The sequence below is a fragment of the Lonchura striata genome, chromosome 14, assembly GCF_046129695.1.
Source record: "Lonchura striata isolate bLonStr1 chromosome 14, bLonStr1.mat, whole genome shotgun sequence".
NCBI lineage: Eukaryota > Metazoa > Chordata > Aves > Passeriformes > Estrildidae > Lonchura > Lonchura striata.
In genome coordinates, this window is record NC_134616.1 from 6,193,992 (window position 1) to 6,212,803 (window position 18,812).

Below are 18,812 nucleotides of genomic sequence, written 5' to 3' on the forward strand. Positions count from 1 at the left end.
GCCACGGCAGGGACACCTTCTAAGAGACGAGGTTGCTTAATGCCACTGGAAAGAATTGTATTTTGGCAAACTGGTTTGGCTACTTTTTGAGAGCAATCTGTAAAATGAAATGACAAACGCAGGAGAGAAAAAACCCAATTTCTCCTTGATTTTTCTCCCTGTTTAAGAAATCTTAGAATGCCACCACAGTGGGGCAGTGACCTTCTCTCTCCCCTGTCCCCATTACCTTCAGCTGCCCGTTTGAAGAACACTTTGCAGCTCCCACACGTGAGGGCTCCGTAGTGGCACCCCGACGCTTCATCTCCACAGATCAGACAGGTCTTCTGAGGTGGGAAGTAATAGTCAATGGGCAGGACATGGTCACGGCCAGGCTCCAGCCTGCAGCACAAAACAGAGAGCAGGAGAGGGGTCAGCACATGTGGTCAGGCCAAGCTGGGAGCACGGTCATGGCAATCCCAGACCTGCAGTGATGGATCAGCCAAGCACTGAGCAGCAAGGGGGGTGAGCAACAACGGAGCCAAGCCTGGCCCTGGCCATGCACAGACCCTGCTGGGTGCCTCTCCTGACACTGCCCACTGCGTGCAGTGTGTGACAAAGTGTGACAAAGTACAGTGACAGTGACACGCAGTGACAGCACAGCCCAGGGACAGAAGGCGACTGAGACTGGCTGCTGCAGTGCTCATGGAATTTTGGCTTCAATAATGAAGCTCGTGCACCAAACAAGGCAGAGCATGGCACTGACAGCCACTTGATGCCACGTTAGCCACTATGCCAAGATGTCCCAGCACCTGACTCCCCCTCTCCAACACCTCACTATTCCACACACCCACATTCTCTTCTCTCCAACCTGATGTGGTTCATCAGATCCATGGAGAAACTGCTTTTCCAGAGGGGACGGCAGGACAAGAGGGGCTTATCCAAATCAGGAGCAAACATGTCCAGGCAGTTTGGGAAGCACGAGCACTTAACTGAGTGAGTTAATTACCAGAACTCATTTACCTGCAACCACTGGATCAGGCAATTAGCTTTTAACAGTCTGCATGTCACTGCAACTTTTGGGTAAAATTAGATCCCCTTTCATTTTTGGCATTGTAAGGTGAGCTCTGAGAAATCAGGTTACATCAACAGCAAGTGTGAAAAAGATGGGACTTATTGAAAAAACCTTTATATGCAGAAAAGCCCCACTGCCCTTGCCTGTCCCTCACCTGGGAGCTCTGCAGATCCCACCTCAGTTTCAGGTCAGTAACTGGAGCAGCAATTTCATCCTCAGTTCTTATGGTGGAAACCTTCTGAGCAATTTCTCATTTCTTTAACAGGAACAATCAGTGACTGATCTGTAGATGCAGCTCAACCACCCTTCCCCACCCATCTCCATTTCCAAGGCTTTTCTGGAATTACTGATTAAATGGAGGAGACACAGCTGGCTGCACCGTTCCTGCCATAGTCAAGTCCTGTTGCTACCAATGTGTTCCTTTCTTGGCTTACATGGCATCCCACCTGTCCTCCTGGTGTGACCCCACACCCATCTCAGGGTGCTGCCACATCCCCCCATGTGCTCCAGAGCCCTGGCACTGGGTGAGAGGGGCTGCTGGAGAGCAGACCCTGCTGAGGAATACCAGCAGCACACAGAAAAGCCTGGTTCAAAATGCCTTTTTAATCCAGTGTGTTTTAGATGCACACAGAGCAGACCTTTCTGCTAGTGACCCAACACCTCTTTCTCCTCTCTGTGCAGTCAGAAATCCAAGAGTGCTCATTCCCCTGCTTCCATAAGGCTTCCCCTCTGGAGAGGGATCTCCCAGATGCTCAGCACTGTGCCGTGAGCAGCAGGGCCTCTCACAGCAGGTGTCGTGACAACAGACACGGGACTCCCAAAGGACCCTGGGCTGTTTTTGAAGATCAATTATCTGAAACTGCAAAGCACGTTTGCAATTGAGTGGCTGCTGAAACGGCTTTTAAAGAGCTGTTCATGTATGGAGAGATTTGTGCAAGTACAGAAACACCTTCCAGCAGGTGTGCATCAGGAGTACCCCATACACGTGTCCCTGCCACGGGCTGGGCAGGGCTCCCCAAACACATGCTCAGCCACCCTTGTCCCCACTGCCACCAACAGATGGAGACTGGAGGACACTGGCTGACATGGAAGGTGATTCCTGGCCATGGGACAGGCTCCTCCTGGGGTAAGGCTTGGCAGGGTGTGCACAGCCCCAGCACCCCAAGAGGCAGGAGATGGTGATGGAAGATGAGGAGTGGTTCTACCACAGGCCCTGCAGCACCAGTGTGGTTCCCTGCCAGCACCCACTGCCCAGAGCTGAAGCATCTGCCCAGGAATACCCTTGACTTTAAAACAACGCCAGTTTGCCTTTTTTATTTTTAGAGGGAGAATTGCAAGGAAAACAAAATGTAAAAATGTTCCAGCAACTCAGAAAGAGCTATGCTAATGGTTCCCTTAATGATCCATTTTCCAGCTTCCAAGGGACATTTTACAGGGTGTTCTCAAAACGTGCAGGTAATACACAACACAGGCCAATGAGCCAGAGAGGCGCCTGGAGAAGCTGCAGGGCTGGGGGCTGGCAGAGCTCTGGGCAGAGCCCCACGTGCCCCCTGCCCCAAGGTGCCACTGCCCAGCAGTGCCACAGCCCCTGATGAGGGCACAGCAGGGACACGATGGGTGGCACAGCGGGCAGCTCAGCCCCGGCGGCTCCCAAGCTTTCCTCTGGTTGGGAATTTGTTCTCCGTGGGGCTGTGCTGGCCCACAGAGCTGCAGGAGCACAGGCTAAAACAACCACGGGGGGCTCGCAGTCGGTGCAATGTGTGGCAAGTGTCAGCCCCACGGCAGAGCCCGCAGCAGGGCGATAGCGCCGGGCAGACACAACTGGGGCCCGGCCACGGCGGCGCCGATGCCAGCCCCAAGGCCAAGGTCGTGGCTGCCACAAAGGAGCTCGGTGGCTTCTGGGGGCAGGGCAAAAACAACCTCAGTATCTCTTCTACAGCTCCAGGATGAGTTTTAGTCTCGTTGCAGGAGGGTTCTGTAAGGAAATTGAGGGTTTACCAAGCTCCCCTCACACAAAAATATTTCTGGGGATAGAAAGTGTCATGTGATGAAGCATTTGTTTGTCATTAGTTAAATTTCACCAAATATCCACATTTCACAATGCCCCCAGAAAGCCAAGAGCAAGCACTGGTAAAAGAGGAGCCAACCACTTCTCCCTACCCACAAAGCTTCTATCTCAGCAACAGCTGGCACAGGATGCTCAAAAGGAGCCATGGCACAACTGCCACCCTAAGCCAGACCAGGACAAAATGATGGCAGCTGCCACACACCCCCAGCTCATCCCACACAGGAACCCCAGAGCAGAGAGCCCTGGTCCCATACTCCCTGAGGAAAGGGGGTTTGCACCGTCACCATGCCAAAACCTGCACATCTGTGATGCTCAGGAGGGTGTTGAGACCAGAACTGAACCAGCACTCACTCGTTCAGGTGCTCAGAAGGGTGCTGAGCTCAGATCTGAGCAAGCACTCACACATGAACTCGGCTGACACAGAATCCTTTCCAGTCATTTCAAGCACTGCCATTTCTGTGACACTCTGATGTTATCAGGGGGAATCTCTGCCTTTAAAACAGCATCACCTGTGCATGACATTCTCAAATGAAATATTAAATTTAATTGTCTTTCCCTCAGTGCAGCTGTGGTGCTCCTGCCTGGATGAAGTTCTGTGACTCTCACCAAGAGGCCAGACCCGTGCTCAGCAAAGGGCATGACTGCTCACTTTGGGCACATCCTCGTGTCCCCTTGCACTGTCATTTGGCTGCTGCTGGCTCCAGCCAGAGCTGAGCCAAGCCTGCATGCACAGCCACCACATCACGCTCGTCCAGATAAAAAGGCCTGCACGGAAACTTTGAAGCATTCATCTGTTAAAATGCTTTCAGCCATTTCATCTATAAACATGCAGCTTTGTACACTGAATTCATGCCCTTTCTGCTAAATAGCCTTGAGTAAGTTTCCAGTTTGCTTATGCCTTGTTTTTGTGTGTGATGGCAGCAGAGGCACGACAGCATCTGAGAGCAGAGCAGGGTGCAGCATGAGCCCCAGGCCTGGTAAACACACATAGGAAAAGGATCCTCACCGGATTTAAATAAATATTAGCAGATGACAATGAGTTTTCCAAGCATCCCAGCAGTGCAGGCTGCCAGGAGGAGCGCACTTCAGAAAAAGCAAATGCCCCCCACCAGCAACTCACAGGAGTAGGCTTGTCTCTCCAGCCCTGGCACTGCCACCCAGCCCAAGGAGCACAAATAGCTTCCACAGGCCCAGCTGCACAAATTCCTTCTCAAATACCCAAATTAAACTCTATTTTTTTTGTTTTCAAACACACTCCTAGTTTTGACAGTTTATTTTTCACACAGCGCGTCCCCACTGCAGCCAAAGCCCCACCACTCCCAGCCCCTTTCTCTCCCGTGCTCCTCTGTGGTGGATGAAGGCTGCTCCAGACCTGGAGCTGCATGGACCCAGCCACTGTTTGTCCCTGCACTCAGGGGACAGCCCCAGTGTGCCACCTGACTGGCTGAGGCAGTGCACAAAACCAGCCTGCCAGGGAGTCCCCTCATTTAATGGCCATCCTGGGCTCCCACCTTCCAATCTTCCTAAGGAAGAAGCAGAAAATGAGCTTACAAAGGTGAAAGGTGGCAGGTTTGCTACACCTGGGATGCAAAGCCTGGGAGAAGCCACCCTGCATCCTCTGCACCTCAACAGTGGCCACAGCAGAGGCTGCTGCCTGCATTTGGTACAGCTCACACCAAAATTCCTGCCTCAGAGCCTGATGTCCACCCAGAGGCTCAGGGAGCAGCTTAAATAAATCAGCTCACAGAAGGTGGAACAGGTACCCACAAAAAGAGATGGCACAAGCACATTGCAAGGCCCCTTCAGATGGGAACTCACCTGATTATGAACCACAAAGGAGACAAAAAAGCAAACAAGGAGCAGCAAGGCTGCAGCCCTGAGGAGCACTCAGGGCCCTACACTGTGTCCTCCTGGTGACTGCAGAGTCACCTGGAGTCACCAAGGACAGGACCTTGGCATCCTTGTTGCACAGAGAACCCTACTTATTTTCCAAGGAAACACTCTGTCCTCACTGATATTTATGCAGTTAGTTTAAGCCACACCATAATCTTCCATTTTCAAATCCACCTCCTCTGCTCACCAAAAGAAAATGTGCCTGTAAAGAAAATCACAAATAATGAGACACTTGATACATGTATTTCATGCTCCAAGAGACACTGCCAGATGCAGGTACAGGCTTACAGCTGCCAGGAAAATATCCAGGGTACAGGCTTGTGGTGCCACATACCAACATCTTCACCTGCAGGAGAGCTTTTACCTTTCCCTCTTCCAAAATCAAGTGAAGTGATGCTTACAAAATGCTCTGGAAGAGGGGATGCGTGTTCTCAGTGCCTTTTGTCACAGCTGCTGTGCCAGGAGGATCTCCAGAGGAACAAAACACTGTGCCAAGTGTTCAGCATGGTCCCCAGCACCCCCAGCTAACCACAGCATCTGGTACAGGGCTACCAAGAGAAACCAAAGGCAGAATGATTCCAATCAGTGTCTCATGGAACTCCAAGTGTATTTGGAATTTAATTTGGCAACAAGGATCAAGCTGTGCTGATAGCCAGAGGTCAGTGGTCAGCTCCCAGCTGGGCTGCCGAGGGAGATGCCAGGATTCATTCCCAGACTCAGATATTTAAAACACAAAATATTTCCCCCTCTTCCTTTGGCAGTGGAATTATTGCTAAGGAAACCAATGCTGCAAATTCTGCATTTTTATTTCTCCACTGGAGGATGCACAAAGCAAAAATGGTCAGCAACAAGGCTGGAAACATGAGACCACAAATACCACGAATTTGGCACCCAGCTGGGGCAGCACCTTCCCCCTGGCACAGCACGGAGCCCTGGGGATGGATGGGCAGGGAGCAAGGAGCAGAAGCTCCATCTCTGCCACCCCTCTCGCAGTGGGGGTCACTGCTGGCCCTGCAGCACTGCTCCCACAGCTTGCCAGCACAACTGCGTTATTTTTAGGCACGTTTCTATCAAGACCAAACCTTTGCAGAGACCAGCTGCAGGGGCATAAAAATCCTTTGCCTTATTATGTCTGGGAGCGGATACAGGCTCTATCTGCAGAACTTCCTTCCAGCTCTGCTGGCAAAGCACTGAGTTTCTAGAGGAGACTTCACGACTCGTACAACACTATCATCTTCCCGCCGCGTCCTCCAAGCGGATCATGCTGTGACTCATCCCCGACATAAACACACTAATTATAACGAAGGTTTCACATATTTAGTGCCAGGTCTCCCTGCAACTCTTAGCCCCAGTCTCAGCAGAACAGGCAACATAGAAACAAATTACCCAGCAACTCACAGGCATTGGCTGACACCCACCAATCCCTCCTGCGCCCCGGCCCAGCCTTCCTGGCATGCCTGAGGCTCACAGCTGCCCACAGCTGCCAGCTGCACACGGATTGGGGCAGGAGCAGGGCAGGAGCAGGATAGGAGCAGCGCTTGGATGGGGAGGATGGATGGATGGATGGATGGATGGATGGATGGATGGATGGATGGATGATGGATGGATGGATGGATGGATGGATGGATGGATGGATGGATGGATGATGCATGGATGGATGGATGGATGGATGGATGGATGGATGGATGGATGATGGATGGATGGATGGATGGATGGATGGATGGATGGATGGATGGCAGCTGCACCAGTACCAGCTCCAGTGGCACAACCAGGGTATCCCAGACAGACATGAGCTGGGAAACAGTGCCTTCATGCCAGTTTGCATTTTCAGTGACATATGGCAGGGACAGCCAGACCTGCTGTTTTGGGGGCTGAGAGCATTCCCAGGAAAACACAGAGAGCAGAGCCCCACAGTCCTGCCCCCAGGGACCTGTGGGCATGGGTGATCCTCCAGTTATCACAGACCCACGCTGGAGCTTTTACTGGCCCTGCTGAGCAGCCGTGTCCAGAGAGAGCCGTGGCACACCAGGGATCAAAGCCCTGCCCACTACCCCTTGCCCATGCTCTTCCAAGCAGGCGAGGAATGAAAGCAGCCAAGAATAATTTTCTTTTAAGCCCGCCTGCAAACCAAAACACAGATGCTACATCTAATTTTAGGCCTCCCAGCCTTGAGAGTGTTCTCCCGAGTCTCTGTGAGCGAGCAGTGAGATAGTCATCTCAGGATACGCCGCAGCCGCGCTGGCTGCGCACCCGCCTTGACCCCAGCTCTGGATAGGAGGGCAAGGGCACAGCAGGAGGGCACAGCATGGCCAGGAGTTAACAGATCCCTGATGATTCCAGGGGATCCTGCAGGACTCACTGAGCCCCCTCCACTACTGTAATCGAGGGCAGAGGGACTGGCCAGCCACCCTGCTAGCCCAAGGCTGCCACCTTCTTCCTGTTACTCAGGCCATAACCCAAGGTTTTATCACCCACAGGGGAAAAGGGAAGTTAAACTGAACAAGAAGAGAACAGGTGTCCCCCAGAACCTTAGCTCCCATCTCAGCTCAGCTCTGCCCAGCTCTCAGCACAGCCCCTGTGAGATGTTCTGTCCTGCAGGCTTCCCAGCACTGTGATCTGCTCCCTCCTCAAACAACCCCCAACACAGCCCAAAATCAAGGACCTGGCACTTGGCACAGGCTGTGCTGTAAACAAGAAAGGGGAAAAGTCCCTGTCCTGCTATTGTTTTTCTAACCATTTAAAGATGCTCCAGGGCACTGGAGAGCAGACTGGGAAGTAATAGATTTCTTTGTAAGGGGAAGATCCTATTACCGGGGAAAAGACTTTTTGACTACAGGGAACACGTGAAAACAAAGCCAATTATGGAGAGCCAGAAAAACTAAATTCATGTGAACAGGCTGAGTTCATTGGGGCAATGTCACACGTTCTGCAACACAGGAGCATGCACAGGGACAAAGCCCAGAGCCAGCCCACGGGGATTACAGCCCACACTGGACCCATGGCTCCAGACGCGTGTCCCACAATCCTGCCCTGCCCACAGAGCACTGCCAGACAGCAGGACAGGGTGAGTTTGGGGCTGGTTCTCGGTGTCTGAGCAGGGAGAAGCAGCAATGCTGATCCCACACCAGCCCTGTGCTGCTTGCAGAGGCTCTCGGAGTTGCAGCCACATCTCCTCCATGGCACAGTGCCTGCCCTCCAGGGACGTGTGTGCAAAGGCAACGCTGCAGACCCCAGGGTGAGGGGTGGGATGTTCCCCATACAGCAGAGAACACACACATAATCTGTGTGTGGTGCTGATGGGAAGATGATGAACGTCCACAGTGTGCACAGGCACACACACGATTCAATGGAAACAGTACATCACCCGTGCTCTCTTTGCAGGGGGATTTCATTTTCCAGTTGACACACCCCATTGCTTCCCAGATGTAAGCTATCAACCCCATCAGCACTTGAACTCCTTCCCCGTATTTCTCTTTCAAGAGGAAAGTGGAGCTGCTGAGCTATCCCGTCCCAGCCCTCCCAAGAGCAGGCCGGGAGATGTGCGGACGCTGCTCTGCTGATCGGCACGAGGGGGAGGAGGCAGGAGCCTTCACGAGGAAATTTGTGATACAGAAACTTGTGCTCGGGCTCTGTTCTCAGCACACAGGCCAAGGTCAAAGTGGTTTTTTGGTTTTTTTTTTTTTTTTTTCTGCCATTTCTAACCGGCAAAGAAGCAAACACAGCTAAAATCTGTAACAGCAGCCAAAATGCTGAGGGCTGGTAAAAACATCAGAGAAAGAAATGTCGTGTGATTTTGGGAGAGACAAGAAGCCCCCTTTATCCACCCCCAGGCAGAGAAAACCTGCAAGGAAGGAGGAGGAAGCAAAACCCAGGGTTTTCCCACCTCATCCCAGGGACTGAATACATCCTCTGTAAAATGTATTCTGGAGATCTGCAGCCTCCCCTCTGGCATTAGTAGGGATTGCTCCTGCTGGCAGCAATTCCAGGAGCACTCAGCAGGATGGGGGTCTGGAAGGTGAAGATGCTGCTGTGACACAGAAGGAATTGCCCCGAGGTTCTTCCCAAAGCCGAGGGCTACAGCCAGCCCATGTCTCGTCCCTGCTGAGCATATTGGTGCAGAGGGAGAGGACACCCACCAGAATGCACCACCCACCCTTAGGTGACAAAGCCAGGCAGGACACGGCTCAGAGCACACGGTTAGTGGGAGGTGTCCCTGCCCACAGAGGGGAGCGCAGTGAAATGGGCTTTAATGCCCCTTCCAAAAAAAAACATTCCCTGAGTCTATGACTAGACTCCCCAGGCTCCAGCAAGAGCTGGATCAGGCAGTCAGCACCCAGGACATCCCCCTGGCAATGCCTGTCACAGACACCTGGCTACAGACATGAAAGGTAAATCCTCATGACTGCTGCCATGCCCAATGCATGAGGGCTGGCTGGGACTCTGCATGGAGCTCTCAAACAGCTCTCCTGCTCTGCACAGCCCAAGCAGGGCTCTGACAGCCCAGACACACCCCAAAAGTGTCCTAGGGCACCCAGATCCCAGGGCAGACACAGCAAATGTTAAACGTGCCTGTGCCTGGCTGCTTGCCCCGGCTAAGGCTGCCCACAGTGCTCCCTCCCCATGCCAAGGGTGTCCAGGGCCAGCACTGTCAGTGTCCCAGCATTGGTGGCTCTGCACTGACTCTCCCACCCATCTCTTTTGCCCCTAGAGCTATTTGGGAAGTGACAACTGCCTCGCCTGTCAGGAGGCATTCAGCATGGTCCATGCAGCCCCCAGCCAGGCAACAGACAGGCTGGCCTCCTCAGCAGAAACAGGGGCTCATCCCAGGAATCATTATTTGCTTATGAGGATAGGCTCTCTTCTCCTTCGGATGGCACAGGGAAGCCACCAGGACACCAGTGGAAAGCACGGGTGTAACCCAGCCCTGTGGACACCCGAGCTGCCTGGGGCCGGCTGGCCTGGGAAAAGGGCAGAAGCTATAAATACCTGGGGAACTGGAACTGGAACTGGCATATACCTTTAAGATTATTTCTATTAGCGCAAATCACTCAATCTGAGGTCCGTGTCCCTACAGACCAATGCCACCCCTCCTGAGGACGTGTCAGCACCTGACTTCGCTGTCCCTGCTTGCAGAGGCGTCCCCGGGCGGGGGCTGGAGAGCTCCGAGCCGGGGCGCAGCGGGTGACCTTGCTCCTGCTGGCCTCTGCTCACACTGCGCTGAGCGGGGAGCGAGCAGCACCACGAGAGCAGCAGAGCCGAACCGAGCCCAGGCAGAGCGAGCCTGCCCTGCCCTCCCGTCCCGCACAGCTCCCCGGGCAGGCCGGCTCCTGCGATGCCGAGGAGCGATGCTGCACTCCCGGAACCCCTGGCAAACGCTGTCCCGGCGGCTGGACAGGGCTCTGGGGCCAGTGGAGGCGAACGGGGTAGTGGATGGGCTGCAAAGTCCGGCACGCTGCTGCAGCGCGGTCCCCAGCAGCCGGCACAAAGCCGGGCTCCCCGGGCTGAGCGCTGAGCCGCTCGCACACCGAGGAGCTGCTGTCAGACCTCAGCCTGCAGAAAAGAGACAATTCCTTTTCCCACAGCTGCCTGGAGGCTGAATGAACCGCTGCTCCTGAGCGCTTCAGCAGTAAAGTGCCACTTCTGGTAGTGTCTTTATTACTGTTAGAGGATACTTTGAATCTCACCGGAAAACGCTGGCAAGAAGAATCCGGGTGGCAATGGCTGGGTTTAGAGCAGAACAAAGGACAAGCACAAGCCGCAGAGCTCACGAGCACTGCCCACTGCAGCTACCTGGCCAGGGTGAGCTGGGCTCCCCTCCCAAGGAGGAATCCCCAGGGAGGCTCAGCCCTCCCTCTGCCCCTCACCGGAGCAGGCAGGGGGATTACGTGTGGCTGGACACGGATGAGTGGCACGGCAGAGCAGCGAAGGCAGGCAGCAGTGCACACAGCGAGCGAATATGGATGGAGAACCTCCGTCACCAGTCTTTGCCATGACAACTGGGCCAGTTCCTTTTCATTTCCATGAGCTCCCTCAGACCGCTGCTAACAAACAGGGCTGGCTCTGGTCCCCACCGTGTGCAGCAGCAGCCGACACCAGGGGCACCCGCCACTGCCAAGGCCACCGCTGGGCAAGCCTGCACTGTCCCCCACTAAGGGCTGATGTGGCTGTATCTGCCTCTTAATTGTTTACCAGGCACAAAAGCTCAGCTACAACAGGAGATGGGACATCCGCCTCCTGTGCGTGCTGTGTGCTGGATCTCTGGAGCAAAAGAAAGAGCTGGAAAGGATCCAGTACCCCCGCAGGAAGTGTTGCCATTGCTGTTTTCCTATGAACGTGGTGTAGAGCTGGGCTCATCCCAGGTGAGAGCAGATCACTCTGGTCAATGCTCAATTCTTACCCCAACAGGAGGTGCCTGTGCCCCCTGTGCCATGTCACCACATGCATGTGGTGGCACCAAGCTGCCCTCCCAGCTGGCCCAGGCTGTCCATGACGGCTTTGTAGCACTTGCTTTGCATCAGTCGGAGGTGCAGACGTGCCTTCTGCAGAAAATCTTCCAAAAAGAAAATTAATTTGCACAAAGTAACGAGGCTGAGGAGCTGTGCAAGGAGGAATCTTCACTTTTCCTATATATTTCCAGAGCCATCCACAGCTGCACAGATCTCCAGAATCTACCAGGGCAGCTCTCAGAAACAAACAGTTTTTACTAGAAGTCATAGGAAGTCTCCCACTGAATAGTTTTCTTTCAGTAAACACTAATTTGATAAATTCTAAATGTTCCACAGGATGATAAAATAAATACAATTTCTTTCTTTTGTAATTTTAGTCCACAATCACTAGCAGAAAGTATCCACTGGAAACACCAACCCAGCAGGCTCCAGTGAGTGCTCCAAGTCTAGACAGCAACTGGCAATGGAGAACTGGCAAACTGGGACAGACACCTTCAAGCAAGCAATTTATAAAATATGAATGAAGGTCCGTGCCAAGAGTGGAATTCATGACAATGACAGAAAAACACAAAGAACTGAGCTACTGCTCTCTATTAAAAATTGTTCTTACCCCCGTGTAATGAAACTGTTTTCATCACACCAAAACACGACTACAAGATTTCCAATATTTTGGGCAATTTTGCGATTTCTTCCCGCAATGCGTGGCAGCGTTTCCAGCTTTCCTCCCAGCTCGAGCACGCTCCCCTCGCCATGCAGAGACTGATTCTGACCTGCTGCAGTTTCCTCTGCGCCTGTTCCTCCCGCTGCCCACGCGCAATCCGCTCCCCTGGGGACCCGGAGGTGCCCCTGGCACGGACACAGAGCGGGCTCTTGTCTCTGCTGGCGCCCAGCGTGGCCTTGGAGGGTCCCGGTGCGGGGGCGCGGGGAGCTGGCATCGCCCTGGGACCGGGGCCTCGCTACACTGTTTCTGCTTTCATTCTTCCCATGCCTGTCCCACTCCTTCCTCGCTCTGAGAAACGGGACAGAGGCAGCGACTTCCAGGAACTGTGAGCTCTGTGCCTCAGGGACACAATCCCAGCTCCAGCACCCACTGATGCCCGTCCCCAGGGGCCGGTAGGGATCTTGTCCCAAGGGAAAAACCCATCTGTGCAGTGGGAATCCTGACCTGGGAGTGACTCCTGTCCCCTGGGCTACAAAACACACTCTTTTGTTCCAAATCAATCTTTTGACACGCTCTTCTGTCTTCAGAAGCAGCACCAAAGCACTTCCCATTGTTAACTGGCTCTCAGGCTGGAATAAAGTTCTCCTAGAAGGAAAACCAGTGGTTATGCCAGACTGGCTGCAGGGAGTGGTGCTCATCTGTTCCATGGATAAACACCTGTGCAATAGGGAATCTGTAAACAGCAGGAAGAATGTAAAAACTGCATGAGCAGGAGAAGAGCTGCCAAGACCAGATCCTGTGCAGCTTCCATTCCTGAAGCCTCAGGAAAATGCACAAAATAGCTGTGTGACTCCGACCCACCAACACTCTGAAAGCTTTCTGTGGATTGCTTATTTGGCAAAACTTTCTTATTTGCAGCTGCTGCTTCCAATACCAAGTGCTACATAAAGCCTGTCTTCCACTGCAGCCAGCACTTGAGAGGAGCCAGAGTGGAATACTCACTGCCAATACCAAGCACAAGACTGTGGAAGCAGCTTCCAGAGGGTGTAAGAGCTCAAAAATTCAAGACATTTGGAAAAGAGGATGGGAAACCTAGAGGAGGATGGGGCAAAGCCTGCTTTTGAGTAGGGAAGAGGCAACGAGATGCTGTGTACCCTCAGAGCAGCTGGGTAGGTCCCACAGGAACACCCCACATTTCTGCCCTCCAACCCCTGACAGGTGATCCATCACCTCTTCCCAGCAGTAAGGGAGAGCCGGGGCACAGGAGAGCAGGTAAAAGAGGAAGCGACAGACAGAGGAGGGAGGGGAAAATGAGGAGACCATTTTATGAGATTTGATATATGCTCAGGAGTGAGGAAAGGAGACAGCAGTGCCGTGCTCAGGAAAGCTCTGGAGTGAGGAAAGGAGACAGCAGTGCTGTGCTCAGGAAAGCTCTGGAGTGAGGAAAGGAGACAGCAGTGCCGTGCTCCAGCACAGCACCCACTTGGCTGCTCCCCCAGTCCTGACGGGTTCTCCTTGCTGAGCACAGCTCCAACATCCCTGCAGCTCCAGTTACCCAGCCTCAGTTGTTCCACAACCTCAGCTCCAGCCATGACAGACATGCACCCAGCCACCACCTGCTATCATGCCAGCTCACATTCAGCCGAGCCCTGAGCTCTCTATTCCAGCCGGATTATCATAATCGTCCTGTGTCTCTGAGCAAGGAAAGGGTGAGAGGTGCTGAGGAAGAAGTTTGTTTATCTTTTCTCCATTTATCAGGAACTGACAACAAGCTTTAGCACATCCCCAACTCCCCTGGCCACCAGAGACTCCCTGTCCCTGTGTCTGTAGGGGCCGAAGGGACCGGCTGCCTACATGACGTTCTGCCATGCTCCTCTTGTCTTCAAAGAAATGTTTACATCCCATGGCCAATTGCCAGAACAGAAAGGTCACACTGACAGCAGCAGACAGGAGGGTCAGCCCCTTCCCAAGGGCTTTGGAGTTCTGCCAGTGCAGCGCTGGGGGTCCCCAGAGCCCTCCTGGGACTGGGATGCCAGAGCAGCTGCTGCTGGGCACAGACTGGGAGTGAGAGCAACCCTGAGAACGACCTCCTGCCTCATTCCATCTCTCGGTGTAACCAGCTGCCCTTCACTCCTTCATCTCTTTGTCAGCCTTATCTCCTCTCTCCATAAGAAGGAATTGCAGCAGGTTTTATCTGTAAGCCTATCACAATTACAGAGCAGAAACGATTACAGAGCCATCGAGCCAGGTGATGAATGAACACGTGGCGCTGGCCCAGACTGACCACAGCCAGACTAGGGAAGGGAACCAAAGGCAGATGTAACCAGCAAACACCAGGATTCCAACCAGTATCAGCACCAGGTAATAGCAGTGATAGCAAATGCCACTTAAAAACGTCTGAAGCTACATGGACAGCAGATTTTCCTGAACCAAAAGTCCCTTAAATCCTTTTCTCCCCTTTGACTCCATTGCTTCAGTGACAGCTCCTTCTCTGATTCCATTTCATTCTAAACCAGAGGCCACCCCCTGCCATCCCGCCACTGTAATTTGTCTTCTGATAGCAGAAGCTTGGATTTATTTTGACAATGCTCCATCTTGCTCCTGAAACAGGTTATTTTGTTACCTCAAACAGTGCTGGTAGTAATGATGCAACAGAGCACAAAGATAAACAGCTCCAAGTCCAGAGTAACAAAACATCCAATTAATTTGCTAATGACATGCAAGTCTGACTGGTGCAGTTAGGGACACTCTACCAAAAGCTTTAAATTCAACCAAATTGTGTTAATGATCACAGTGTTTCTGAGATATGCCAGCATTTCTTAACTATGACACTTCCCCAAATATTAAAAACTGTTCATGCTTTAGTGTCATATGAAGGGTGTATTTAACTCAAAAATATGAAGGGTATTTAACTCAAAAAATACCTACTCATACTCAGTCCCAACTGCAGCAGGGCTGGGGCTTGGGAGAACTCCATCTATGAGGGAAGAGCCATGATCCTGCTGGCAGACAGGAGGACCATGCAGAGAGGAAAGAAAGTAGGGGCAGCACACCTTGAAATGCTCCTTATTCTCCAAAGCAAGGGGGACTGTGTGTGCCTCTGCTCCCAGCAGCACCTAAGGGACAGGGCTCTGAGGTGCCCACTGTCCTGGGCTTATACAGCCCCAGAAGTGCCCCTCACTGTCCTCACAGAACACTGAGGATGCATCTTCTGAGGCTATGAGGGGAAAGGTTTATATGCAAGGTCAAGTAGGGCAGGAGATCAGATCAAGCACCAGACAGCACAGGGGTGCAGGTCCTCAAGCCAGTCATCCTTCCATCAGGGAATTTTACTACAGAGCCTCTCAGCTCCCACAAACCTTTCTTCTGGGATGCTGGTACACAATCCACCGCTCCAGGAGCAGCAGAGGCTGTCCCTGTGCTGGCACCCACAGATCCAGGAGAAAATGCAAAGCTCCAGGAACGGGCCAGCAGCATGCTGTAAAGCAAATGGGGACTTTGCTAGGATGAAATATAAACCTGGCAGCGATTAACACATGTGGTTTGAGCCAGACCACGATGAGTGTTCCGCTTTCCTTACGGTGTTTGGAAATTACATCTGAACACAGAGAGACGACGTCCCTCCGTTACACCTTTGCAGAGGCAGGGTAGTGCTGTACAAGCCTTGGAGTTCAAAGGACAAGACACTGGTGGTGTGAAGGTTGCTGTGTCAGCTCCAACCCTGCTGGTCCCACAGAAGTCTCCTAGGGGAATTAGGCACAGCACACACAACAGAGCTGCAAGGAAGAGGAGTATACAGAGCTTCCCACAGGAATGAGGGAGATGTCGCTCATCTCTAAAGTAAGACCTGGGCAAAATGTACCTGCTGCTGCCTAGTCCAGCCTCCAAGACCACCTGCAGACCTCCATGGGAGCCCACACCTGCTGTCCTCAGTGTGGCATTCCCTGTCTGCGTGGGACCCCAGTGCACAGCTCCGCAGGCAGAACGGCAGCACGGAACAAACCTGCGCCACCACCAGCGGCATCCGAACGCTGAACTTTTCCAACTTGATTCCTCCCTGCCCTGATCTCTGCGCTGATCCCAGCAGAGATTTATCCAGACTCCAGAGACACACCCAGAGCTTGCATAGCTCCTGCCACGTACGAAGCTCACAGCTGGATGATGCTCACAGCTGCACTCTTTCTGACCTGTCATTACTTTTATTCTTTTTTCTTTTGCCAAGCCCTTGACATCTCTGTACAGTCCCCTAATAAATCACTGTGTGAATGGAAATTGCCCCAGTACCCAAATAAAGCTCTGAGCGTTTAAAACAGAAACCAGCCCAGAGGTAGTGCACTTGCCTGGTGCTAATTTAAAGGTAAAATCTAATTGCTCATTTCAGCCTTTGCTCCCAGCATCCCAAGCATCATGGGGTGAGTGTGTGGATGCAGGACTCCCACAATGCAAACCCCAACTGAAGCCTCACATACTCCTGGATGGGGCTGCCTCTGAGCCAGAAGAAAATCCCTTGGGCAGCCCTTTCTCCCTCCTATTTCCATCAGCTCGGCCACATTCTGCTGTGCTACAGGTGAGAATGTAGGTGCACGCTGCTTTAAATGCTGTACAGGTATTTCACAGAGATGGCTCATCTCTTTTTTTTTTAAATTAATCCACCAGGAAAAATTATTCTTGATTGAATTCTACTTCTCAAAAAAAAAAAAAAATCTCCCGTCTCCTGGTTCATTCCCAAACCTGTTCTAGCTCTACTTTAAAACACATTTTCTACCTGTACTTAAAACAGCCCCAAAGCACAGGTGATGTTTCTGTCACTACATTCGGGGTTTCCTGCTCTGCACAGTGCATTCCCGTCAGGCAGCTCTCGGCGGAATAAGTTGCTGGGAGGATTTTAACTCGATGTCAGCATCCGTCCGTGCTTCGGGGCTCAGCGTCCCGATCGCGCCCGCTCCCAGCGGCCGGGATAGCAGATGCGTGAGGAAACGAGATAAACGCAAGGACCTCACAGGACGGCGGGGACACCAGGCGTGCACCGCGGTATTCCTGGCAGGATCTCGCCTAGTCAGTCCCAAATGAGAGCATCGCGGCAAAAGGGAAGATTCGGCAGCGGAGAGGTGCATCAAAGCGGGAACAGCCAGGACATAGCGGGGCTGGACGCGCGGTGAGCGCGGGGCACCTGCGGCAGGCGGCGGGGAGCTGGGGATGGTGCGGGGTGCCGGTGGGGTGCGGGGTGCAGAAGGCGGCATGAGGGGTGCGGGCACAGGGTGCCGGTACTGGCGGGATGCAGGATGCCGGCGGGAAGCACAGTGCAGGGCACGGTTGCCGTGGGCTGCGGGACGCGGGTACTCACCGGAGGTCGCCGTAAGCGCCGGCGTAGCCCTCGACCCAGGGCTCCAGCTCGCTCTTGATGCCGGGAGCGGGGGCGCCGAACGGCGCCCGGCCCGGTGGGTACCAGGCATCGGCAGGGCAGTCGGCGGGCCCGGCGGGCGGCTCGGGGCACGGCCCGTAGAGCTGCCCCTCCTCGGCAAAGAAGGTGGGCCAGGGGGGCGCGGGGCCCGGCGGGACCAGCTCGGCCCCGAAGCGACACGGGCCGCCCCAGCCGCCGCCCGCGGCCGGCCCCGCCGCGCTCTCCAGCTTGACGCGGCCGAAGCCGCGGGGCAGCCCCGGCCCGGCGGGCGGCTCGGCGGCCAGGACGGCCTCGAAGGCGGGCGAGGGGTCGCGGGCGGGCGGGCGCGGGGCGCGGGGCGGCCCGGCGGGCACGGCGAACATGCAGTCCTCGCGGGGCAGCTGCTCGGCCGGAGTCTCCAGCGCCTCCAGCGCCAGCCCCATGGAGGCGGACACGGCGCGGCACAGCTGCCGGGCACTGTCGCCCAGCGGATCTTCCTTGTCCGCCGGCTCGGTCTCGGGCGGCGGCAGCATGGGAATCGCAGCCGCCTCGCCCAGCAGCTCCCTCAGCTCTCCGGCGCAGGGGAAGGACGAGCCCATGGCGGGGCCGGCGGCCGGCAGCGCCTTACCGGCGGCGCGGGGCTCGGGGGGCGGCAGGCAGCCCGGCGGGGGCAGCAGGCAGGCGGGGGAGTCCGGCGGCGCTCGGGGACTCGGCGGGCAGGGCGCGCTTGGCGGTGGCTGCCCGGCGCCCGGCTCCTCTCGCGGCGGCTGGAAAGCGTCGCAGACGCTCTGGAAGAAGCTCTGAAAAGCCCCGCGGAAGGTCCTGCCCGCCGGTCGCGGGTAGACGCGACCGACCCCCAGCTGCACCTCCATGCTCGCCGAGCGCGGGGCAGCGAACGCTGCGGCGGCGGAGCGAGGCGAGGGCGGAGAGCCTTGGCAGCGCTCCCGGCCCGACCCCCGCGGGCCGCCTACCCGCGGCGCTGCTCCGCGGCGCCCATGGCAGTGCCCGCCGGGCACGGAGCTCGGAGCGCGCAACAGGCGGGGAAAGTTGTCGGCGGGGGCGCGGGCAGGTGCGGCGGCGGAGCGAGGGGCGGGCGGGGGCGGCCGCGGGGCGGGGAGACCGCCCCGCGCCGGGGCTCCGCCGCGGTTAACTCTGTGACGGCCGCGGCGGCAGCGGCGCCCGGCTGGCCCCGGGCTCGGCGCGGCCCCAGCGGCGACCCTGGAGCAGCGCGGACGCGGAGCCGCAGCCCCGCCGCAGTGTCCGGGCTTGGCGCCCCAGGGCGCGTCGGAGCGGGATGAGGCTGCCCGGCCCGG

General features: G+C 54.9%; 1 protein-coding gene across 1 annotated transcript in view; it reads right to left on the minus strand.

Annotated features, from left to right (window-relative positions):
• AR (androgen receptor) overlaps positions 1 to 18,406 on the minus strand; it is a 39,487-nt gene extending 21,081 nt beyond the window's left edge. The window contains exons 1-2 of the mRNA XM_021548423.2: positions 17,464 to 18,406; positions 227 to 378 (exon numbers count right to left, since the gene is read on the minus strand). Coding sequence (XP_021404098.1) covers positions 227 to 378; positions 17,464 to 18,371 — 1,060 coding nt within the window. The 5' untranslated portion in view covers positions 18,372 to 18,406. The remainder of the gene's footprint in view (positions 1 to 226; positions 379 to 17,463) is intronic.
• Positions 18,407 to 18,812: the final 406 nt, after the last annotated feature.